The sequence below is a fragment of the Pteropus medius genome, unplaced genomic scaffold (assembly GCF_902729225.1).
Source record: "Pteropus medius unplaced genomic scaffold, Ma_sr-lr_union100, whole genome shotgun sequence".
Taxonomy (NCBI): Eukaryota; Metazoa; Chordata; class Mammalia; order Chiroptera; family Pteropodidae; genus Pteropus; species Pteropus medius.
The window spans coordinates 745,004-770,546 of NW_024343732.1; the positions used below are offsets into that span (position 1 = coordinate 745,004).

General features: G+C 52.4%; 1 protein-coding gene across 12 annotated transcripts in view; it reads right to left on the reverse strand.

Annotated features, from left to right (window-relative positions):
- Positions 1-871: 871 nt before the first annotated feature.
- The window catches only part of EPS15L1 (epidermal growth factor receptor pathway substrate 15 like 1), an 88,586-nt gene continuing 63,914 nt past the window's right edge, over positions 872-25,543 (reverse strand). For 2 of the 12 annotated variants that reach the window (XM_039867707.1, XM_039867710.1), the window contains exons 22-25: positions 19,647-19,779; positions 17,250-17,297; positions 6,610-6,815; positions 872-1,545 (exon numbers count right to left, since the gene is read on the reverse strand). In XM_039867707.1, coding sequence (XP_039723641.1) covers positions 1,399-1,545; positions 6,610-6,815; positions 17,250-17,297; positions 19,647-19,779 — 534 coding nt within the window. In that variant the 3' untranslated portion in view covers positions 872-1,398. Of the gene's footprint in view, positions 1,546-4,265; positions 4,344-6,609; positions 6,816-17,249; positions 17,298-19,642; positions 19,780-22,578; positions 22,720-25,048; positions 25,231-25,543 lie in introns of those variants that run through there. The other 10 variants (XM_039867709.1, XM_039867708.1, XM_039867711.1 and 7 more) reach the window with 10 other exon arrangements.

The following is a 25,543-nucleotide window of genomic DNA, read 5'->3' on the forward strand; positions in this document are numbered from 1 at the left end:
CCCGCGGATACGGGGACCAACTGTAACCTCTCTCAGAACGATTTCCTGGCTGGGATAGAGCACTTGGAATCGGGCAGCTGAGAGCCAGTGTGCAGGGAGGTAGGGATTGTCAACGGCCCTTCACTAGCTGGGGAAGGAGGGGGAGAAGGCAGAGACCGGGGCCCAGACCCACACGACACACTGAGAAGGAACCTTTCAAAAGGGCTTCTAGGATCCAACCCGACCAGAAGGGGTTGGATGTGTGTACCCTGCGACGACCAGTAGAGGCTGATTCTGGAACATTATGGGATGATTTAGTCCTGGCGTTGGCATCTCGCCCCATTCTTGCATGATTTGGGGTTTGGAGGTTCTCCACTACTTTTCTCTGGATAAAGGCTGTTCCGAGGTTGTGCTTACGCCACATTCAAATCTTTATCATTTTTACCTGAGAGAAACTGGCCTAGGATGTCTCTTCTGCCTGCAGAGAGAGAAGCAAAACAGCGGGAAGTCTGCAATGTCCTCAGCAAATCCGAGGTCATTCCAACAGTTATGTCCAAGCTTCTGGAATGTTCCAGCGGCATTCAGCTGTGTCCCAGGAGAAAGCTCTCCCCATCTCCTGACTCCGAGTTCACGGAGTGGATGCTGCCCCGTGGCCTTGCCCCTCATGTAGATGCCGGAATCTCTTCAAACAGTGACGTGTCGAAAGAGCTGTGCTCTGTGCATCCTGGGGGACAGGGTGACCCCTGAAAACTTCCAAAATTGGCTTTCTCTGTGGCCCTAGAGTCCAAACACTCAGGATTCACACAAACAGCCTGGTTTTCCGTGCTGCGGTGAGGCTGGTCTGTGCGACATCACGTGTGAACATTAATGCAAGGAAAATGACACTCGAATGAAAGGGAAGAAGAGATTCTTGTGTTTTGTATTAAAATATTTTATATTAATCATTCAAACTTAATTTTTATACAACGAATGCATACATCACCAGGGCGTCCGTCTCAGAAGGGAAGTGGGGGAGGCGGCGGGGTGGCTGTGCCCTGGGCACGGGTACTCGCAGTGGCTGTGAGCAGGGGACGCAAGGCCAGGAGACGCCCCACGCTCCCTCTGCTCGTTCCGGGTGGGGTGGCGTCGTCAGACAGGGATGTCACAGTGGAGAGGTGACTGCGGTGGCGGTGGCCTGCGCCTTTTCAGGCTTTTCTGCAGGGTGAGCTACATGTCATGTCCTCACCCCGGGTGCGCTATTCCGAGCTCTCTGACCAGCGAGTCCTTGACCTAACAGGGGCTGTGACATGTCACAACGTGAAACGGGGACCACTGAGAGTGACTGTGTGTGTGTGTATATATAGACTTTGGAAGTTTTTCCTTCAGCAAACCCACCCCCACAGTCGCCCTGCCCCTGTGCACGTGCTTGGTGGCCCGCGCCTAGGTGGCGGGCATGTCGGCCTTGCTGAGCGCGATGGCCAGCTCCAGGTCCTCCTGCTCCTGCCGCCGCAGCCGTGCCAGCCGCTCCTGTTCCGCCTTCTCGCTCTCCCGCTTGGCCCATGCCAGCTGCTGCTCCTCATTGCCAAACTGCAAAGGAAAAACGCAGGTTGGGTTACGTGGCCCAGGAGCTGCAGCCACCGGTAAGAGGCGGGGGTGGGGGGTGTGAAAAGGCCTTGCCTGGCAGCAGGTGGGCAGGGCACGGGGGCCACAGTGCTGTGGCGCATGTGTAAGGGGGCGGGGTGGTGAAAACCAGAAAAAGCCAAAAGCCTGTGTCTTATTTAGGGTGGGGAAAGGACACGCACGCCCCAGCCCTGACTCCCAGTCTGGAAGGGGTCACATGCACGGAGAAGCGAGGCTGAGTCTGACCTTAACCTCCACCTTGGACCTCAGAGAAACTAGCCACCTGTCTCCCCTACAGGGAACCGAAGCAGGCAATGTGACACATCAATATGGGGACATCAAAAGAGCTCAATGCCCCTCCCCACCCCAGGAGTGAGTCTGTGAGGCTTCATGACCATGGGAGAAGCCCCTGCTCAGCCTCCTCTTGGGGTCAAACAGGGTGTCTCTGAAAGCAGCTAAGGAGCAGAAGCCAGAGAACCCTAAGGAGCTAGGAGGGTGAACCCACAAAGCCTGGGCCTCGGTGGCAGGTCGCCGATGCTGGTGGGTGACAGGTGGCTGGACTAGAGAGTCTGGCTTGAACAGATCTCTGATTTCAAATGTGTAAAAGGGCGTGGAAGCCGAAAGTGCGAAGACAATGGTCCTGAAATGTGGCATCTGTGTCCACCCAGCCTCGCTCTGGGACGCGTTAAGAGCCTCTTTGAACTTGAACATTTACAAGTGCCCTGCCATTTATGCTGCCATTCAGTCCATGAACTTTTCATTGTTTGGGTCCTTCTCCAAAAGGTTCAGTTCTTTAAAAAATATATTTTCAAACAATATAGAAAATGCTTTTGATTCCGAGATGGTGATTTCAAACCATTCAAGGCCCCTTAGCTCTAAGAAGAGCCAGATCTCACACATTCTTCTCCCGGTGTGGGTCCCTGACTCCCCGGGGTTCCCACGAGGTCCCCAGTCACTCTGCTCCATCTCCCGGTGAGACGCCTCCAACCCCAGGAGCCCCAACAAAGCTGCGGCCTGTTCCGAGCCTTGGCCTCCCTTAGCCAGCGCCTCCGTTCTCAGCACTGTCCGTGGCCAGCACTCTGCCAAGCACTGGGTGACACGGAGATAAAGAGGAAGACCAGCCCTCTGACAGGCGCCCTCGGGAGCAGACAGACCATCCCAGTCCAATACGGGCTCCCATGAGGCCCTTACAGACCCCATGGGGTGCCAGGAACAGAAGCTCAATGGGAATTCACAGCTACTTCTTCTCACATACTGAGTCTACGTGACAACCCAGAAGGTAGGTTCCTTGGACTGCTGGGGACACCGAGGCCCGGGAAGGGGGAGGTGGCTGCAGAGCTCAGGCCCTTGGCATTCTGGATTCTCCTGGGTCTGGGGTGGGGGTGGGGGTGGGGGTGTGAGGGGCTGGACCGAGACAGGCTGCAAGCCCCAGAAAGAGGCTGAGAGTCCCCCCCACCCCCAGGGCTCCAGGGCCAGTGAATGACATATTTGAACTGGCAGTTTTTGAATATTTCATAGCTTGACAGCCAGTGTGGGGGCAAAACAGGGCTAGGTGGTGGGGTACCTGGGAAGGGGAGAGGTGGATGGAGGGAGACTGGTCTGGAGCCAGAGGTGACCTGGAGGAGGAGGTGGGACAGGCACAGGGAGTCAGGCAGGACAGGCTGGGGGTCAGCATGGAAGAAAGGTTAAGTCTTGGTTTTCTAGAGAAACTGCTCAGAAAAACGCTCAGGGGTCGAATGGGTGTCCCTGGAAACTGGTCCCCGCCCCTCATGTTTCCACCATGGGTCACAGATAAGCTCTGTCACCCCCTGCACTCTGCGGGGAATTTTCCAACACCTCATCAGGAGAAAAACAAGGAAAAAACAACAAATACTGGTGGCAATGGCTCCGGGGTTCTGCTGACAGCATGACAGCTCTGCTGCCGGTGGCCCTGCCCCCAACCAGCCCAAAAGACGGGGTGAGTGGGGGCGCGCAAGTGATGACACGGCTCATCCTGACCAAAGCCTGGAACCAAGGCACAGAGGGGTCAGTCAGATGATGGGCTGAGGCCACACCGCGGTCTCCGCTCGGCCCGAGCGCGTCAGGATGTCACCACAGCACTGCCAGCTCAAAGATCCGCGTTTTCAAATTAAACACGCTGATAGGAATGTTCCAGAAGCCTTCCGAGTGAACTGGTTTGAGGCCAGCACAGGCCCCAGTGTGGAGACTCGCATCAAGCATGTGGTTTGTGCTTACTGGATCAGCACAGTGGATAGTGATGTCCGGGAGAAAACTGGAAAAAGGGGGTCTCTGCGTCTCGAATTAGGAGACGACCCTCTCTGGGTCCTGGCGGAGGCACCTCAGCCAAGCCACTCTCTAGTCCTCTTGACCTGGAGGTGTCACGCAACGGGCCACAATCCGGGATACCTCTGATCTGTGTCCTTCTTGTGCCGACATGGGGCTGAGGCACAGTGGGGCACAAGGGCACTTCCCTACTGAGAGTCCTGCCCCAGGGCGCCCGCGCCACCGACACGCTGTGGTTTGATTTATTGATCGGCAGTTCAGCTGGCATTGCACATGAGGCACCCAGGTACCCCTCCTCACCGGGGACTCACGCCGGTGCCCTGAGACATCGAAGGGCACTGGCACTGCCACCGCATCGGCCCAGGGGACACTTCTAATTACCTCCTGTTGATTCATTTATCCTGATGTCAAAAGTGCATTCAACTCGCCCACGGCGCAAAGCTTGTTCCATCTGACAGTGGCTCTGCTCTCAATGCAGACTTCTGGAAAAAAGGGCCATTTTGCTAACCTATAAACGCTACTTCCTAATAAACACATTCGCCTGAGACAGAAAGGCTGGTTTTTTTTTTTAAAGAAATCCCAGAGAGGTTTCCCGTGAACAAACACAAAGTAACTCATTGATGGAAACTTGGGGCTTATAAATTAGAGGGTTCCAGGGTGGCAGACCCGGGGTTCCCAAGGTGGGACCCCATGCGTGTGTGACATCGGTGTCCCTGAACTCCAACACGGACCAAGCTGCCTTTGCACAGGCAAACACCACATCTTGGCAGCACTCAGAACATCCGATCTGACCGTCACGGTGCCAGTCTGCTGGGCAGTTAAGGACCCCTTGGCATTTACTGAGAAAGCTGAATTACACAAACCAGAGGAACCAACTTTGGCTATTTTTGAGTTAGCACAGATCAAGGTCCAGTAAACCCCAAAACCACTGGCTGATGGGCTAAAGCCCCAGAAGCCATGAAGATACAAAGATATCCCGAGTCCCAGAAAGGGGGACATGTTTTAACCATGTTTTTGGGCTATGGCATATGACCGAGGGGAACAAACCAAGCCAGTTAGGTGTCCTGCTGCTCCTGCACCCGACCCCATCAGAGGGGGCCAAATCTCACTGATTTCTAGATTTCTCTGGAAAAACTGGGGTGTCCAAAGCAAGAAAATCAACTTTAAACAGAAAACAGGGCTGCAGTCTCGACTGGGCAAAAGCTGATTCTCTGCCTGGAAATGAGGGTGATTAAATATCAGGGGTGTTTTAAAATTGAAGTTGATAACTGTTCTGGAATGACCGGAAGTGTTAAGCCAAACGATAGCTTGAAACCTTGTTTCTTTTCTTTTTCTTATGTTTTCCAAAAACTAGCGTCAGGAGGGGGTAAGGGGGGGTGACCACAGGAAATAGAACTATGCATTTCAGAAAGAGAACAGTCATTTCTCCAAATTGCCATTCAAATCTACTCACCCTTCTGCTCTGCCCAAAACAGAGTACCTGAGTCATGCGTGAATGGGTCTATTTTTTTTTCACTAGCATTTAATATTTTTTGCAGCAAAAAACAAACGCAGTGCTATTTAAGAAACTGTAGATAAAGCAGGTTTTGTTTCTGGCTTTATTAACAACGTCTTCATTTGTACACATCCACAGTGTGCACGAGCTGTCAACAAAACCGAGCTAACTGCAGTCGTAAAATATTTACAGGTCGCCAAGAGCCAAGACTGTGGCAGTGTCTTGGGAGGCTTCAATAAGCCACAGAATAGCTAGGCACAAGGTAGATCTGAAATAAATAGGGTGTTCACAGGGCACGGATATGGCAGAGCTTGTTTTAAGAAGGATATTCTAGGAGTTGAAACATCTATAAATAATGCACGTCACACCTAAGCAGGAAACAAGGTACTTGGCAAACTTGAACGAAGGAAAAAAATTTCTTGAAACATAGGCGCACAACAGACAGTGAAACTAATTCTGGGAAGACAAACTCTGAAGTTCTTTGAGAACAAGATTTTTTTTTAGTGCTGATGAGGGTGCTGAAAACACTCTAAAGTGACAGGGTTTTATAATCTGAAATCTTTTTTTCACACTGGGAAACAAAGCTGGACTTTCAAAATCCCAGGATTAGCTTCTGAAAAGGCACTTAACATTTGCTAAATGGCTTTTTGAGGCTTTTTTTTTTTTTTTTTTTGGCAAAAGGGCAGAACTTGAGAGCCAACGGTTGTTCTAGGTTGGATTTCTTTTTTCATCGGAGCTGGTAACTGAAATAAAAGTTTTTAAAAAGCCAAACTGCTTTTCCTTCACACACCCTGCCTGGGTCCTTCGATTCATACCTGCTGCTCAAAACACACTGGGTGGGACCATCAGAACTCTGGCACAGAGATCTTTGTGGGGTCAGCAAGACTCTAACGTAACTTTTACAATCTTGCTTTCATACTTCGGAAGCATCTGACATCTCGGCTTCCAAAAATCAACAAACAATTGCCTCTGGGTGAGAGAAACAAGACAGAGAGAGATGACCGGGAAAGACAAAGAGAGGCAGATTCGGCCACCGTGCTAAAAGGACACGTGCCCTCATCACAGAGTATCCAAACCATGGCGCTCTTTTATTGAGAAACATTTTTTTTTTTTTTCTTACAGAAAGCAGCAGTACAGAATAAATAACGCGGGCGATGGCATGAGGTACCGGGAGATGGAAGCCAAAAAACAGCCCCAAAGAAGCTGCAAGCAGATGGGGAGGGGGTGGCGCGGCAGTGGCGAACTCAACTTACAGAGGTGAAGTCTGCAAAGCCCAGGGAAGAGGCTTTAGAAGGCTTAGCTGAAGAGGAGGGAGCAAATGGATCTTTTCCACTAAACGGGTCCCCAAACCCCCTTTTATTTTGGAACGGGTCGCTGCTGTCAGCCCCAAGCGGCTGGAATGGGTCGGGGGAGTCGGGAAAGTCTGCAGAACCCAGCTGGCTTACAGGTGTACTTTTACCTGGAAAGTTTAGGAGAAAGAAAAAAAAAAAAAAGAAATACAAGTTACTGACCACAGACCGAACAGACTCCTGACTGAGCAGGCTGGGGGGTGAGTGCCCACAGGGACACCCTGTCCCCTTTCCTAGGAAAGACTTGGAATGCTGCTCGGGGAAGGGACCCCGGGGCTGGGGAATGGCTGGATCTCTTGCTTTATCCAAGCTTCACGGTTTGTAGGCGATACCAGAAAAACCACTTCAGATGACTGCCCCCCTCCCCCCCGACAGCTAAAATTTATAGCTCTCTTTAAAACAGTTTACATGTAGGCGAGTTTCAAAGTGATTCATTTTAGCGTGGCAACATTTATTATCACGTTGAATAAAAACAAATCAAAAAAAAAAAAATCATGGCTGAGCAGAAAAATACACTGCAAGCTTCCCACAATAAAAAAAGTATTTGCTATTGAAATGGGGGGACTCGTTTCACACTGTGGAATATTAGCTGTGTTAGCTGTGAGGATCTGGAGGCAGCTTACCAGACAGTCCCCCCACCCCTGACCCCCTGCTCTGCTGTCCTGGGTATAAATTCTTTCAGCTCCTGCTTCTGTCCCTTTCCCGCTGGTGGCTCCAAAGGGCAGGGTTGGGCCTTTCTGGGCTCTCGCTGTGAGGGTGGCTCTAGGATGCCTGGTCCCAGGAAAGGAGACCTCAGCAGAGTCGAAGGAGAAAGGTGTTTAGAATTGGAGAGAAATGAGGCTGTGAGACCACGGTTGGGGGTGTGTGTGGCCTAAGGACAGGTAACTTCTGTCAACAAGTCCTGCCATCCTGCCAGAAAGTTCCATGAGAATCAGACACCTCTCCAGGCCCGCTTCACAATGGGAGGCCCCACTTGACGATACTTGGGGATCTGCTGGATTTGTGGCCCAGGTTACTCCCAACATTGGGACCACAATGAATAAAACTTCATTCAACAGAAGGGCCCGTGCGCCCCCGGTTCCCCCCGCCCCACGATGAATCCCGAAGGCCCCTACAGCACACACCAGCCCCTGCCCACGCTCACCCCAACAACTCTGCCGGGCCTGTGCGGGACCTCCTTCCTAATGCACTTCCAAACCCAGGGCTTCTTTAAGGGCTGGGCTGGCTATCCAGAATGCGCTGCCCACTCAAACGCCTTCACCGTCTTAGGGAAGCCCCTGTGACATCCCCATTCCCTGGTGCCTACATTCAGGCCTTCCAGCCCCACCCTGGGAGAGAGTGGGGCAGGCCCAGATGTACCCCAGGAAGACGGTGCCGAGCACAGCAACCACCCGGCTGGACCTTGCCTTCTCAGCCTCAGTTTCATAGTCCATGAAATGAGGTTGTTGTGGGATGAATTGCGCTTCCCCTTCCAACTCATTATATCGAGATCCCCAACCCCAGGACCTCGGAATGTGACTGTATTTGGAGAGAAGGCCTTTAAAGAGGTGATTAAAATGAGGTCATTGTGGTGGTCCTTGATCTACTCTGACTGGAGTCCTTACAAGAAGGGGAGATGAAGACACAGACACACGGTGGGGGGCGGGATGGGGGAGCAGGAGCGCCATGAGGACACAGGAGGAAGGCAGCCATCTACAAGTCCAGGAGAGGCCTCAGGAGAAACTGATCCTGCCAACACCTTGATCTCAGACTTTTAGCCTCCAAAATGTCTGTTGTGTAAGCCGCCCCATCTGTGGCATTTAGTCATGGCAGCCCCAGCAAACTCACACAGGGGTAATGAAGGCCGGCCCTGTGTGGTGGCCTGAGTAGTAATGGAGAGCGGAGGCTGGCCCCAGGGGACCGCCTGCTTTTCTAAGTCATGCTTTAATGGTACCCATGCCAATTAGCTGTGCCAGTTCATTCACTGGTCCTCTGTGGCTGCTTTCATCCATGACAACAGAGTTGGGCACTTGGGAAGGGAAATGTAAAGCCTGCAGGGCTGAAAATATTACCTAGCCTTTTACCAAAAAAACTGTGCGGCCCCCCATAGCTCCTAAGCCCAGCAGGCAGTAAGCGTGCCACACGTGATCTGGCCCTTCTGAGGCTGAGGGATGCTCCGGGCCCCCGGGAGTCAGAACTCGGCCAGTGCAGCTCCACCGCCTGTAGATCAGGCTAGCTGGACACCCAATTGGACCTCACGAGGAAACTAGGGACCCCGACTGCAGCTCTGCTATGCACCGGGGCACCCTCCCCTCCAGATGCTCCACAGCCCCTTCCCCTTCCCACTGCATCTGCAAAGTTCCCTGTCCTGGCACCTATCCCATCTCCTCCAACCCTCTGTACCCGTTTCTCACAGCAGAGCAGGGCCACATGTGAGGGTGGCAGGTGTCACCCCCCAGAGAGGATGTACAGCAGGTCCTCTCGTGGGGTGGCTGGCTCAGAGGCCCCGAAGCTCCGGAAGAGTTGCCCTATGGAGACCGCCAAACCCCAGGCAGCGGCACCATCTGAGGCCTGATGGTGAATAGACACACACGCTCTCGTACAAAGCACACTGGGAGGTTTTGTGTGCGTGTGCGCACGCGTGCGTGTTCTGGAGCACCTGCAGCCACTTTGTGTCCAAGAAGACCAGCCCTCATCTGGACACTGTGCCAGTGTGAGCAAGGACCCCCAAAGACCCAAAGGGGTGCCTTGTGGGACAGCGTCCAGAGGGATGAGAATGCAGGCTTGGGTCACACAGGGAAGGGATACCGACCTTGTGGCCTGGCCACCCCTGGCTTCCTTTCCATAGCCACTTCTGTCCTGACTGCCCTGCACTGTCCAGCCCTGCTGGTCTCTCTCTCTCCTCTCCATTCCTCTGGCTCCCTCTCCAGGGCTCACTCCTCCCCTGCAGGCTGCCCCACTGCCTTGGCCGCCTCCCAAGGTGCTGACTTCTGTCCTGGTCTTGCCTCCAGCACACCAGGGGAGGGGGCCCAAGGGTCAGCTGCACATGTGCAGTGGAGCTCAGTGCACTGCAGGTGCGAGTAAATGCTTCCCCACCCACGGTGCCAACCAGCCAGCCCTCCGGGGTCCTCCTGGGCCAGACGCCCCCATACAGGCTCCATAGGACCCTCCCTAGGGACTCAAGGCTCTTTGGGAGAAAAGCTCTGGGAAGCTAGGAAGGAATAAAGGACATCCGGCTTCCCTCCTTTGCAAGAAAGGACAATATTCACTGGTGCACTCTCGGGCTCTTTACTGAAAACGAAAATGATGGACCAAAGAGCAGAATTCCAACACGGGAAAAAGTAAGAGCTGTCAGGGACAGGCTAAGAGCCACAGGGCAGGGCACAGTCCCTGGTTCTGGCAGCAAGTCCAAGGTGGCAACTGCATGACTTCTAGAGCATTCCTTGCAGGGTCTGGTTAAAAAGGGCAGAGGTCTAAGCAGGATAAAGAGGTCGGCCGACCCCACCAGGGGTCCAAGTGTTCAAAATAACACCCTTTTCTGTGCTTTTTTTCTTCCTTTCAATAAGATCTTCCTCTCCTGGCTTGGGGTTTTTAAAAAATTGTTTTCGGGGCGGGCCGTTACGAATCCAGCCTGCTAGGATTTGAAACTGAGGTTTCCGACAAAGAGAGATGATGGGGAGATGAAAAGCATCGTTCACATCGAGAATTGCCCATGCCTGGTTTTGCTCTGTTGCCGAAACCGTTGTTATTTAGAAATCATGACTGTGTTAATATGAAACCAGGGCACATCAACTGCTCTTGTTTTCAGGGGGCGGGGGGGGCGGGAAAAAAACAACGGTTTTTTCTCAGTTGTCTGTTTTTGTGCTTCAACATAAAGCTGAATTATTGGACTTGACGCTTGCAAAATCGGGGGCGTTCCCGGTTCGGCTGACACTCTGCTTGTGACCAGAGGCTTTCTGCAGAGGACACACGCCAGGACAGCCCTGGGCCCAAACTTCCCTCTCTGCATCCCCATTTATTTTTAGCAGCTGTACTTTTAAAACATTCTGGGTCTAGTTCCTACTTTTATGTAACCACTTCTGCTAAATCCTTAATCATTTTTCCGATTTTCTGAGGTATAGCTTATCTCGAACGTGACAGTCACTTTAAACTTGCCTTCGTGTCCCTGAGTAAACTCACGGCAGTTTTATGCCTTTTTATGGTACCACGAGAAAAGATCACGACTGAAGCACATTTCAGAGAAGGGAACATTTTTTTAAAAATTGGTACAGCAGCTAACTAGGATGATGGCTGGCATGCATGATTTGGTGTCACATTCCTAGATTTCTGCTCAGGGAACCACCAACCACTTAGCGTAGCAGGAGGTGATGACTGAAGTCAAAACAGAGACCCCTCCCTGGGGGCTGCAGGCTGCTGACTTGGCACCCACAGTGATTCTCCAACACCTAGAGGAGTTTTCACGAACAGGAGAGAGGAGGACGCAAGACTGAAGAGAAGGCAAAATAAGGGCTTATTTCAAACCGCAGCAGTTTCAACAGTTACCCAAGCGGTGCACCGAAACCGCACACAGGACTGCCTTCAGCAAAAACAATATGAACCCGATGGTTTACCACAGTGTGTGCTGTTAAAAAAAAAACTCGGTGGCCGGCTCCACCCTGGTAGAACTGTCTTTAATTCTCCTATTTCTTAACTTCTCGAGGCCTGAGAGCCCCCCCGGGCTGAGATCGACGAAGGTGTCGGGACCTGGGCAGTGATTCCAGAACGAGCTGCTGGCAGCAAAGCTCCCAGTTCTGCTTTTCCCAACACGCTTTTCAGGAAACCCCGGCCGGGAAGGGTCCCCGAGAGCCGGCGCATGGGAAAACAACAGAACACAAATACGCATCTCCAACAAACTTCAGAAAATGCGAACACAGAGAACCCCGAAAGGAGGCTGATTCTCTCGTTCGAAATTCTTAGGAGGAGAGTGAGAGGTTTTGGGTGATTTAAGGTCTCAATATATCTGATTAATAAAAAAATAAAATATACAAGTGAGTGTGTGTGAATGTGTATATTCATCCCGAACAGACACTTGCTGGGTTGTTTGTAAAATTCAGGGCTGCAGTTGGAAAATGTAGTTCTGTAGATGAGAGATAAATACGAAAACAGCAGAACAAAACAAAAAAATAAAAAACAAAGGTTTGTGGTCGGGACAGCTGCCCCACCTCAGCTATTACCCTACACAACAAAGGACGTTCTCACAACTGCCATTTATCCCAATGTGGGACGTCCATACAACTGTCACTCACCCTACACAACGTGGGACCTACACACAACTGTCAATCATTCTACACAACTGGTACTCCCACTCAACTGTCACCATCCTATGCAACACATAACACCCATGCAATTGTCACCCATCCTACATAATACGGGACTCCCACACAACCATCAGGCTTCTTCGAATCATACCGCATGGAACATCTGTGGCTGGGGAGGGGGCACTCCATGTGCCCTTGGCTCCTCCCTTCCCACCGCCCACACTCCCAGCAAAAAAGCCGAATTGGGGGATGTGGGGAGAAAGAACACGGCTGTCCGGGGTACAAGCTTCGAATTCACAACCGCTTGGGAACTTTTTACTAAGACAGACTGCTTTTCGCCAACACGTATCCACGTTTCCTCTGGCTCCCGCTGCGGTGGGTTGTAGAAGGCGAGGACGCACAGGACCACCTCACCGGTCTACAGGCCAGCAGTCCTGCAGACTCAGCCCTGCACTCACTGCTGCACACAGATCAAAGCTGTGCCAAGTAGCACAGCCCCACAGATAAAATCTGAGGTCCCACCATCAGAGCGTTGAGATTTTCCACTAAAAATATTTACCGAATTTTAAGAAAATTTGCTTAATGCATTGAAGGGAACAGGATGAGGTTTGGTTCTGAATTGTTGAGAAAGCTGAACAAATATTTACTATTATCCCCCAGGCTCCCCCACAACTGGTGTGTTTTCCATCCTCCAGAAGGTGTCTGGAGTGGTCAGAGATCGTGGAAATTGCACTAGGTGTCGAGCCCAGTGGATGTGAGGTCACCCACCGTTAGAAAGAAAAGGGAAAACGGGATTGAAATAGCCACAAATCTTGGGTCCTCCAAAGACAAAAGCCCTTTGGAGTGAGAAATACAAGTTTCAAGGTTTCCACGAAAGGCTCCTGTGACATTTGTAAGAAACCTGGTAGAGACTACTTTAGCTCTGCGGCAAAACCAGAAAGGGGGCTGTGTGATGCACAAGTGAATTTATAGATCCCAAGTCAGTCTTCATGACAAAAGAAATACAGACTGCAGGTTTCGTGGTTCTGCTTTTTGAAAAATCACATTTGTTTTCTGATTTGCACCTTCGACACACTCTGCTGGAGAAGCCACCTGTGTCGTGTGCCAACCCGGCCACCCCCACGGAGGAACTCAGGGCCTCGGGGGGCACGGAGAGACGCTAACTACACAGCAGCCAGGTGGGGGGGGGCGCTGAGTCTGCAGCTCAGGGGCCCAGCCTTTGTTCCTCCCTCCAGAGGAGCGCCGACGCTGCCAGGACGCCACCTCTGCTTGGGCAGAGAGGCACCGTGCGTGCCCACATTTAAGAAAATCACCAGGGTGCCACGCGGCAGGTCTGGAAGCGGTTAGAAGGCGTGTGTGCACTGGAGTGCAAGGTGCAGAGCCCGCCAGGAGCTCCCCCCTGCTGTGGGAGCAGCTCAGGGGGTCAGGAGAGCCTGTAGCAGAATGGGGGACCCCCTATGCTCACTCTCTTTATGTCCATCACCTCCCGCCCCCAACAATCACACACATGCTAGTTTTCAGTTGACAGTGGTGGAGGGAGAGGGACTGACTCAGTGCTCTGAACTCAGCACTCAGTGCTTTTCTTCTCAAAGAAAAGATGAGGGGCCATGTTCATCCCATCGGAAAAGCGGGGCCACACAGGAAGCATATTCCTGGGTCCCTCACTTTGCTGCAGGTGGAACCAAGGGGCTGGGGGAGGCCTGGCAGCAGGTACACGAGACCTCCACGGTGGCTGGGGAGGGGGCCGGGGGCAGGATGGTGGCTCCTGTCTTTTCACACCCATGCTCGGATACAGGACGGGGGTCCAGGCTGAGTCTGCAACCCACCCCATGCCCCGCCAAGACCCTGGCTGGCTGAGTCCCAACTCCTGTGCTCCAGGACCCCAAGCCTCTGCATTTGCACTCCACTGCAACAGGTGACAACTATGTCACTTGACTCCCACTCAATCCACCCCTCTGTGTGCGGGAGGGTGGGTGTGCGCTAACATAGGCAAATGCTTCTATTTTCAAACTCAGCCGACTTTGCAGAACAGAAATTCACCCAAAGTATAATCCATCTCCAGGCATTTTACTTTTAAGAGGCTGAAAGGAAAATGATGTTTCTCCCTCTGTGGGGAGCAGGGGCCCACTGGCTCTCGAGCACTTGTCATCAGGGGGGCACATCCAGCCTGGCACAGACCTCCCAGTGTGTGGGAAAGGTGAGCTCCAATGTATAGCCAGCAGTAAAGGAATTTTCCAGGCTTCTCAAATTGGCGGTGAACCGCTTGTCCCATTCTAGAACTTTACATGTACCCACCGAATTATCTCTTTGAAATCATCGTGGGAACGGAATTAAAGTAGTTAAGTTCAAGGCTGAGGTGCTAACCGCACGGCTCAACTGGAGAAGCCATTTTAAGAGTGGATCTTGTGCAATAAACAGGAGGTCAGGACCACAGGGTGAAGGATGACCACCCTGCTTTTGCCCGAGCCCGGCCTCTCGGAACACGGGCGAGCCAATCGCACGCCCGGGCTAGTGTCAGTCAGGAACTCGGGGCTTCCTCTGTGACCACGTCCTGCATGGCAGCTCTCTCAACGGTCAAGGTGACCGACAAGTGAGCAGGCTGGTCCTTGAGTGAGTGGCAACCAGAAAACAGCCCAAAAGAAATAACCCAAAGCCAGTTACTCTGTGTGGAGCCCACACACAGGTGATAGGAGGGGACTTGTGCTCTAGAACAAAAATGATTTTTTTTTTTTTTTCTGAAAAATGTTCGAATTACACAGGACACAGGTTAAATGGCATCTTGTTTACCTGTGTTTGTCAGAAGGGTGATGGGAAAGGGGAAAAGGGAAAAAAGACCTCATAAGTGTGTGCTTGGCTTTATTCTGTGGGTGAAAAGGTCATTAGCAGTAATAAAAGGACAATTAAATTGGGGAGAGGTTAAAGGTGACTGGCTGGTTAGTGGTGAAGGCGCGCTAGCTGGTGTCACCCAGGCACTGCAGGAACCGCAACGCAGGGCTGCACTTGCAGGAAGTGGCAAGGGTGGGGCCGGGCGCAGGGTCCCGCTATCTGTCGCCGCGGGGCGCGAGGCCCAATCACTGACACCCACACAGCCATTTCCTGCACTTGAAAAAAAATCTGTTTCTCCCTTTGCAAATCAACAACTTTTACCTAGAAACTCTTCAGCGGTGAGTTCTGACTGATCTCGATCTCTGCCCGTTGCAGAAAATACACACTGTTTACCTGGGGAGGTGTGCGTGCGCTGACTCTAACTGACAGGTTTCGGCAGCGTCTGATTTGCATCTGCCTGGAAGAAACTAATTCTCTCCACCCCAAACAGACACCTGCTGGTTACTGAATACCTTGATAGACCTTTCTAGAAAAGACCTCCAGGCACAGAGAATTCAGAGCCAAAGCCTCTTGAGTGTCCTAGAGGGTGACTTGATGGTCCTCGAGGGCACGCTTTTTGGCTGAGGTCAAAAGAGAACTGAGTATTCGGAGTTGAAAACAGATGGCCAGCTGTGGGCTGCTCCAGTCACTTGAGTATGACACTAGAACTTTCTCCTGGAAACCTTGGGAAGGCTCCCAAGTGGAGGGTCCCCCACCATGACTGCACAGGCTGACACTTAAATACATGTGTTTATGGCATGTCAATTAAACCTCAATCAGGCTAAAAGAAAACAAAACAAAAAACAATTCCTCGGAATGTGTAAACTGCAGCTTCTAGTATATGCAAAACACCACGCGTGACTCAGACCCAAATGTGCATTTGGTCCCCTATGAGCAACGTAGCTAAACTTCGCCAGAGAGGCCCCTGGAGCCCTCTTTGTAGTTCGACTACCCACGCTCTGCCTTTACGCAACTGCAAAGATTTCTGCTAAACTACAGCCTGGTGGAGAGAAAGAACCTTTGATAAACCCTGAGCACATACAGTCCAGCCCTGGTCTTTCCCCGGGGAAGGAGCCTGAGGAAGGGGGACTCGGTGTCCTGGCCCCACACCCCAGGGCGGGTTGATTGATGCACGTCACACACATCATGGGTGATCCCTGTGCAGGCACTCTACCCACACAGGCACCTGTTAGGCCAGAGTTGGTCTTGTGCTTGGATGGGGAAAGTGAGGCTCAGGAAGGTTAAGATGCTTGCCCTGAACCCCTCAGGGAGATGGGTGGCGGGACTGGAACACGAGCCCAATGTCCAGAAACCAGCCTGATCCAGTGGGCACCCTGGATCCTAGCAGCACAGGTGACCCAGAGGCCAAGGAGAATAGCATCAGATTCGCCTTCCCAGGCCTCACATGTGGAGCCAACTCCAGATGCAGAGATCTGCCACGTTCTAGAAACCTCTGGGCCTCCTGGGATGGACAAGCCCCAGGTGGGAAAGCGGCAGCCTCGGACCCATGTCACATACAGGGTGGCAAGATGTCGGAAAAGCCTGTTCCAGCACCTTGGTTTTTGTGACTGCAGGTACGAAGCTGCATGTTTGGTTGGCAAGTAAAACCGCTATCACTGGGCAGTCTGGACAGCCCACTCCACCTGTGTCCACGGGATGACAACTTGGCCTCCAGAGCCACAGGGCCCCCGGGAGCCCCACCTCGCCTTCCCACTCAGCCATGCAGGGATTGCTTCCCCTGCCACGTGTCAGGAAGGCCCTGGAGTGCGATCACGCGGCACTCCCAGGTGAAGGCGGCTACCTCTGATGTGCTGGCCATGTGGCCTCTCCAAGCAGGAAAAGGCTGGGTCAGCAAGAAAAGCAGAAAAGCACATTCCATTCCCTCACTTTCAAATTGTTGAACTTTAATGTTTCTTTCAAAAAAAAAAAAAAAAAAAAAAACCCCAACACTCGGACATGCTCTTGGCTGCCTCCCATCTTAAGCAGCCAAGAGAACAAGAGGCGTGCCTGGTGTTCTCATAACGAACGCTGTGAGCAGGACTTGCTGCTTCACTATCTGCCAACCTGTCCTTCTAATAACCAGGTAACTTTGGGGATGCTCCTGGTTTAAGCGGCCTTGTTCTGCGTAGTGTGGACGGAAGTGGGGAGGGAAAGGTGCACAGCTGGGCTTCTATTATTTCCTCGACAGAGAAGCAGCATGGGGCAGACACCTTCCTCTGCATCTCCAAATTGCCCAATGCTTGCCCCCAAATGTGACTCAAAAACCTGAATCGCTGGGTCAACATTGTGTTTAAATGCATTGCAATGCTTATAGTTTCCATGGCTAATGTTAGAGGTTAGTATGAAATCACAGCAAAAAGCCACTGAAAGTGCTCGAACAACCGCCACGCGGTGTGTACCTACCACCCAGCAGCGTGTACAGTGCAGAGCTTTTCTGTTCAGCCATCGCTTCTAGGTAAGAGAATCAGACAAGAGACATTCAGGCCTCTACGTGGACACGTTGTTGCCGCTCACAGAGTAAACACCAAGCCCGCATTGACAGTCTTCCAGAGCACCCGGAACCTCACGGCATGATTCTCATTACGGCTGCCTATGGGGGGTGGGAGGCCCGGGGTGTTGGGGGGAGGCAGGTAAACAGGTCGAGCTGGCCCTGCTGCCACCCTGATGCATGATCTTGGGTGGCACATGTGACCTCTCACTTCCTTTTCCTCTTCCAGTAAAAAAAAAATAAGGGCATCACAGTGCCTGTCCTGATTTTCCTTCAGGTCTGCTAGGGCCTGCCCCAGCGCTTCCTGAAGGTCTGGACGTGAACAGGATACCTGGGGCACCTTGTAGGCCACGGTAGAGCACTGATGCGGCAGTTCAAACCCACGAGCGAACACAGCCTGAGGCCCCTGGATTCATGCCCAAACCCTCCTAAGTGTACAAGACTCTCTAAAAAGCCCGAGCTCTGAAACCAGTTCCAAGGAGGTCACCTGATCCCTGGTCCCTAAGTGCATGGCACACTGAAAAAAGAAGCCAAAATGGGGTGGGCAGGCTCACAGAGGGAGACCAAAGGGAGGAGACACGGAGGGCAAGTTCAAAGCAGAGTGAGCACTGGTTCAAGTGAGGGGATAAGGCCGAGGTGAGAGTCTCCAGGGAACCCCGAGAGTGAAGCTCTGCATGCGCCTGCTGGTGAAGGAAGCAGCTCCTCTGCATGACCTGATGAGTGTTGCACTGCTCGGCGGGTGTGTGCATGTGTATGCACGTACACTCACACAAGAGCGTGTGTACCTGTGCAGTGTGCATGCAGGTGAGCGGGTGTGTGAGGGTGTATGCATGTGAATGTGTGCGTGCAAGTATGTGTCTGCACACAGGCATGTGTGTGCATGAACTGCATGCATGCATGTGCGTGCATGCATGCCTGTGTGCTCTGGCTCCCATCTCTCAGGGTGAGTGAGGAGGCCCAATGCTGTTCTATCAGGAGACTGTCAAGGGTCCTCTAAAAGCCTCTGCCTACATCTAAGGTACACGTGGCCTCTCACAGATGGAGGGAGTTCCTCTGTTTTTGCTTTTCTCTCCTGTTTTAAGGTAAATGCCTTTGATGTGTGACTGACAGACGTGATCTCTTTATGCATCTGTTTCTGCTTCCAGTTCACACAAAATCTGTTATAAATCCACCCAGCCCATGGTTGGACTTTCTCTCATGACTCACCCAAAAGGAGGCCAAACTGGGCTCTGCAGGTGGGATGCCCATCCTCTTGAGAGAAAGCTCTGGCCCAGGTGACACGAGGGGAGAGGCAACATTTTAAAAATAACTTGCCCTCTGCTTGTCTCTACTGACAGGTGGACCTCGTATAGGAAGACTGGTCAGCCTTGGACCCACTGGTAACTAGAGAACTGTTGTAACTAGAGAGCTGGGGGACCTGCAATGATGACACAAAGTGGGGCCCCCAGGGCAGACTAAAGGGAAGGAGCAGGCTCAGGCGGGAAGGAGGAACAAGGGAGGACCCACAGTACAGGGACAGTATGGATGAGACCTTGCCTGGAGACCAGCGAATGAAAGAGACGTGGCAGCCAGGACACTGAGAACACAGGAGGGGGATGGGTAAATGGACTGGGAAATTGCACTGAGTCCCTCTGCTGCTTTTGAGTCTGGTAACTGGCCTATGGGCCTATCACAACCACATAAGAAAGACCCCAGGCATGACTTAAAAGTACCCAGAATCCTCAGGGGGACCCAGGGCCACAGCTGAGTGAAGTTGCAGCACCAGCAAAAGCCAGGTGAAGCGGGGTCTGTAGAAAACCCCTTGCTTGGAGCCATCTGCCAAGATGCCAGGGCAGAAGCAGAACAAAATGGAGTCCCAGACATCCTGCCTCCTCGCAAGTCAAACATGGCCAAGGAAGACTCCCACCCCGAGTCCTTAACCAGTCTGCAGGTACTGGACCGAGGGGTCCTCAGCTGCCATTCCTACCCCTGGGCCACCGGAGGCCATAGGGGCCACAGAGCCTTGACCACATGCTCAGCTAGGGATCATGTGGCATCTCTCCTGGCACCGAGAGGGGCCCTAAGCCCTGGGTCTTCCACTGACCATCCTGGGCCCCCATGGAGCCCAGCCCACAGGACAGGGCAGGAGGTATGCTCCAGGCACACACCATGAGTGGACAAAGGTGACTGGACAGAGGGAAGACCCTTTTGCTCCATGTGCAGACCTCACAGCAGAGATCTATTCTGGGCTGGTGAACGAAGGGACCCTCAGTCCCCCGCCGTCCTGCGACAGTGGGCGAGTGGGCGGCGGCGAGAGAAGCAAGCGTACTGACCGCTGGGCGGTTTAGGCCGTGGAGGAGCAGGTTTCTTCGGAGGCAGAGCGGGAGTATCCTGTTTACTTTTAAAGGGGTCATCGGAGAATCCTGCCCCTCCAAAGGAGGAGGTGAAAGGGCCAGAAGGTGGGGGCTGTAAGAGAGGACACGAAAGAGAGGCAAAAATATCCATTAACATAGAGAAGCGGATGTCCACCAGGCAGATGCTCATGTACCAAGAGCCTGGAGAGGCCCCCACCCTTGGGGCTACTTAGCTCAGCCCCTGCTCTGGGGTGTCTCATAAACATCCCGCTTCCCTCCACCCTCAACAGCCAGGGTCCCCTGGCCCGAGAGACAAGGCAGCAAGCACACAAAGCAGGTGAGAGCAGTCCCGTGCCCCGACGGGCTCGTGTCACTGGAGGGTGCTTCCTGCCACACATGCTGTTCCACCTGCATGGGGACATGTTTCATAACCCCAGGGTCCCCTGGGCCTCCTGCTCATGCTTCAGAGATACACCCCACCCTCACTCCCTTCATTCAGTGATAGACAGCTCCAGGAGAGGGTCAGAATAACACCAGACCCTCTGTGTGTCCCCAGGGGCTGTTCCCTAACTAGTGACTCAAGTCAGAGCCCACCCTTGAATATCTGCCACCCCCCACCTCTGTCGGCAAGGCCATGGCTGCCTCTGTGGAGTTCTTATCACCTCTGGCCCAGACCCTCCCCCAGCTTCTGCCACCCCTGCTACCACCACCAAACCACCCCACTGTCTCAAACCCAAACTGGACCACATTACCCCAGCAACAGACATATGCATGGAAGATGGGTGGGTGAATGGGTAGATGGTAGGTAGAGATGACAGGCAGGCAGGAGGTAGGTAGATGTAAGTTGAGATGACAGGTAGGTGGATAGGTAGGTAGACAGTAGGTAGAGATGACTGGTAGAAAGGTAGGGAGGGAGGTGGTAGAGATGACAGGTAGGTGGTTGGGCATGTAGGTAGTAGGCAGAGAGGACAGGTATGTAAGGAGAAAGGGAGGTGGTAGGGACAGATGATAGGTACATGGGCGAGTACGTAGAGATGACAGGTAGATGGGTAGGCAAGCAGATGCGTAGGGAAGACAGGTAAGTGGATAGGTAGGTAAATGGTAGATAGAGATGACAGGTAGGTGAGTAGATGAGAAGGGAAGACACGTAGGTAGATAGCAGGCAGAGATGACACATAGGTGGCTGAGTAGGTAGAGATGACAGGTAGATGGGTAGATAGGTAGATGGGTAGGCAGATAGCCCTGCATTGCCTAGCTGCCCATAGGTAACCTCTAAGCACTCTTCAAGACATGCAGGGCCTTCATCATGCCCCCACCACCTAATTATTTGGCCTCACCCCTGCTGTCTTCCCTCATCCCCTCCTGAGACTCCCTGGCCCCTGGAACTCCTTGGGCCCCATCACCCGGCCCCTATGCACGCAGCGTCTGCAGCTGGGGAGCTCGGCCCGCCCCGTCCACCAGAGCCTTTCTTCCTTTTCAGAGACTAGCTGGATCTCACTAGCTCTGGCCCCTAGAGCTCTCCCCAACACCCCTACCTGCCAGCTGTGCCTGTAGGTGTCTCAAAAGGACTCCTGTCACCACAACACACTTATGGGTTTCTAGGCCCATCCCACCTAACTGGGCAGCCTGGAGAGCAAGGGTCCTCTCCTCCATGTCTGCTGCGAGTGAGTGCAGGTGATGGGGTAGCATGCCTACGTGCACCCCCACCTTGAGCGCCAGCATAGTGCCGGGCACAGCACCCTCCACTGACAGACGGACGAACCGCAGAGAGGCCAATTCATCTCATGTGACAGATGAAAGAGCCTCGGGCATCCCAAAGGAAGATCACTTTCTATGGGCATGGGGGACCACTTTTACTAATTCAGGAAATAACTAGGAAAGAGTAGAGCAAGGAGATACGCAGCTACGGTAGTCACCCCTTATCCATGGTCTCAGTTACCCCTGGTCAAACAAAGTTTGAAAATACTAAATGGAAAATACTAGAAATAAATAATGCAGAAGTTTTAAATTGCGCACCATGCCGAGTAGCGTGAATCATCCCTTGACCAGCGTCTCCACCCTGTAGACGCACGCTCCCGCCTGTTAGTCACTTAGGAACCATCTCAGAGATCAGATCGACGGTTGCGGGATTGCAGTGGTTGTGTTCACGTAACCCTTATTTTACTAATGGCCCCAAAGCTCGACAGTGATGCTGGCAATTCAGATATGCCAGAGAGAACCTGCAAAGTGCTTCCTTTAAGAGAAATGGTATCTATGTACAGAAATAAACTTAGTATACATAGGGTTCAGGGCTATCTGTGGTTTTGGGCATCCACTGGGAGTCTTAGAAAGCATCCCCACGGTAAGGGGGAACTACTGTAGTAGAAGCAAAAGGAAACGAGTAAAAACACTGGTTCCTCAGAGCAAAGGCAAGGAGATGTGGGGCAGGGTGGTGTGGGCTAAGCACCGCAGGAGATGGCGAGGGGAAAAAGGAGGGGCACTTTTAATTCTCCCCACAGTGGGGCAGGCCTAGGGACGGAAAACAAAGTAGGAACACAAAGTACGTTTGTGGTCTTTCTCAGATAAGCTGGACCCAACAAATCGCTGGAGAAGTGGGGAGAAGGGCCTGCCTCCAGTCACCGGGCCTGTGCTGTGCGCTCCCCCTCCTCTAGGATCTAGTCACGGGGACAGGGACCTGGTCTCCTCCACCCCTGCTATCTAGTCATAGATGCTAGTCTCAGGTGGGGAAGAGGTGGCCGGCCCATGGGGAGAAGGGGCCAATGAGGCTTCTGCACACGCAGCTGACCCCGCTGATCTTCTCACCACATCTTCCCAATGGCCTTGGGAGGGAGTCCTACTGTCACCACTTCCAGTTTATACAGAGAGAAACTGAGGCACAGAGAGGAGATGTAGCTGGCCAGTCACACAGCACCTCAGTGGTAGAGTCAGGGTGGGAACCCACGTCGTCCGCCTCCTGGGCCAGGGCTCCTGGGCCCTGCCCTCGGCTGCTGGCAGCCTATGCCCATGGTAGGTCTCGGGCCACATTCTGGGCAGAGCGTCCCTGTCCTCAAGCCTGTGAAGGAGACACATGTGGATGTAGGCAAGAGGCAGAGCAGGCCGAGGGGTCAGCAAGCAGGAGAGGCCCCGAGGAAGATGGGGATCTACAAGTCCCCAAGACTCATTTCTCTGCCAAGATCACCCTAACTCTGGGTGACCAGACATGCCTTCCTCCATAGCTGCGGCTCCCCTCTTCCAGGCCTTATGGCCGCTTGTCCTATTAGGTACAAAAGTCAGGGAGTCTCTTTGTAAAATCCGCCACTCGAGTTTCTGGAACATCTGCCTGGTCAAGCTGTGGAGCATGGTGGTCAAGGGTGGGATCTGGAGGCCCGACCCTGCCATCTACTAACAGCCTCAGTCTCCTCATCTATGAAGTGACAATAATGACGGGCCCTAGCTCATAGGGCCGTGGCCAGAATGCAAGAAGGTCATGCAAAAACCACTCCGAGTGGCTCTTGGCCAAAGTTGGCACAAAGACAGCATGGTTATTAACATGCCATGTGGATGTGGATATGATTAGAATTCTTTTAGACACTGCAAGAATCTGCAAATACGCCAGCAGCTCCCCACACTTTCTGTATGCTGCATCTTGTTACCCGCGAAACCTTTCCAGGAGAGAGGCAGCATGAGAGCCGGGGCGCAGTGTCTGCCTGCAGCTTAGCTTTAAAATGGGTGATTTAGGGTCTACTGTCTGGGAAAAAAGAATGCGGTGCGGTCAAAGACGACAAGAGAGGGAGGGAACACAGGTTATTCTGCCTTTGCTGTTCACAGAACACACAGCAGGGCTGGGGCTCACGTGATACCACCACAACCCAAGACAGGCAGGCATTGAGATCTTTTTCCTAGCAGAGAGGTGGCGTGACCGGCCCTGAGACCTCCTTGCAAACCCAGACTTGTTCCTGGGTGCTGGCAAAGCACCAACTCTGTGGAAGGGTGCTAAGGGATGCCCGGAGCCCTCTGGACACCACCCCCAAGTCCACCTGGCCTGTGCTGCAATGACTCTTCCAGCTGGCTAGGGACACCACAGACTAAGCTGACTCTCCACCCCCTCTCTATTTAAATGCATGAATCAGGCAGCTCACTCCAACATAAAAGGTTCCAATCATAAGTGCCCGGTACACCCACACCAGCAAATTACATCACTTCTAACACCGAAAAGCCTGCATCATTTCTGAATCCCAATTTTCACAACTTCAAGTTTCCCAAGAAGCCTCCTTTGGGACCCAATTAGTTCTTCCTCGGGCTGTGGCTTCAGGGAAAGTCACTATTTTTAGAAGAGTTTCAGTAAAGCCGGTAGGGGCTCTCTGAGCTGGCCCAGAGTGAAGTGTTCAAAAAAAAAAAAAAAAAAAGACAAAAAACACCATATGACGGCATAGCTCCGCAGAAAAATGTGTTTGAGTTCCAAAAAAAAAAAACCAGCCCTAAATAGAAATATATATCTTTAAAAAATGATTGAAAAACAACTAAAAATGGCCTAACAGTCAAGTAAGTATTTCATAGATTGGCTTTTTTCATAGGAGAGAGGTGAAATAATTAAACTGTGGTCTTGTTTTTATTCTCAGATGATCCCTGAAGTCTATTTGGGGGAATTTGTTTTGAAAGCAAGGTAACTTAGGCTTGATGCTATCTAGAAAATTCTCTTTGGGCCTAGGGGCACCTCAACTACAAGCACAAGCCCGAAGAAGCACCCAAAAGAATTGACTGTCACATCGCTGGCTGTCAGTTCCCTTCAGCTGAGGGACAACCCTGCTCAGAGAAAAGCTAGAGATGTCTAAAAAAATGCCAAAAAAACCAAACCAAAACAAAAAACCAAAAAAAACCAAAACACCTTCTTGTCACTTTACTTTCGTTTCCCTCAGCATTTTATTTATATGCATGATGTTCTTGAAAAACAGAAAGGGCACCAAAAGGGAAACACAGACCTACAAGGTTAGGGCTTGGTGTTTAGTGGGACCAGTGGCACAAGACCAGGAGCGGATGGGATGGAAACAAAACAATGAGGTACTACAGACTGATTTTCCACGACCCGGTCCAGTTCCATCCCACCTACCACTGCCAACAGGAAGGGGTACTGGCTTTAAAGTCACAAGTGCACGTGTGTGTGCAGCCTGATGGGGACAAGGGAAAGGAAACCAGAATTACAAGAAGGAAAAGTACAACTTTAGGTCAGAACAGGCAGAAAGACAGGAGGAGCCAGGCTTGGAACTGCCTAGCTGTGGGGTCTCTGCACAGCCTGCCTGGAGGAGGGGCGGCCACCCCTGCCGTCAGGGCCCTCAGGCTGGCCACCCCGCCTTGGTCCTCAAAGCCCACGTAGTCTCAGACACTTCTTGAAATGAGTGCCTCACCTGCACCCTCGTCCTTGTCCTAGCTGGACCACTGCTAGTTCTCACTCCTTCTGCCTCTGGGGCTGGCTTCCTGAAGAAAGAGGACCCACTGTGACAGCTTGAGAATCCAACGCAAACCCTTCCTTGGGGATTGCTGCCACCATGTGGCAGGAGTTTTCTGATTTCAGGAGATGGTTTCCCACCTGCTAAGCAGGGATGAAAGCAGAGGATACACAGCAACACTCAAGGAGCAAGAGCACATGTCACAGCCACTAAAGGACAGGCAAATGTGAAGGTCAATCTCACACCCAAGTGCATTCTGGCCAATCCCAGACAGCGTCCCAACCATCAGGGTCACAGAGTTTCCCTCTGAGGGATGGAGGCTCATTCCCTCCAGGCCCTAGAAGGACAGAGGCCACAATACCAGCACCTCTGTGGCAGCCAAAAGGCACAGAGATGCTCTGCCTGTTCCAGAAACTGGATTTGCTACCTCGACAGTTATGCTCACGCGCTTCT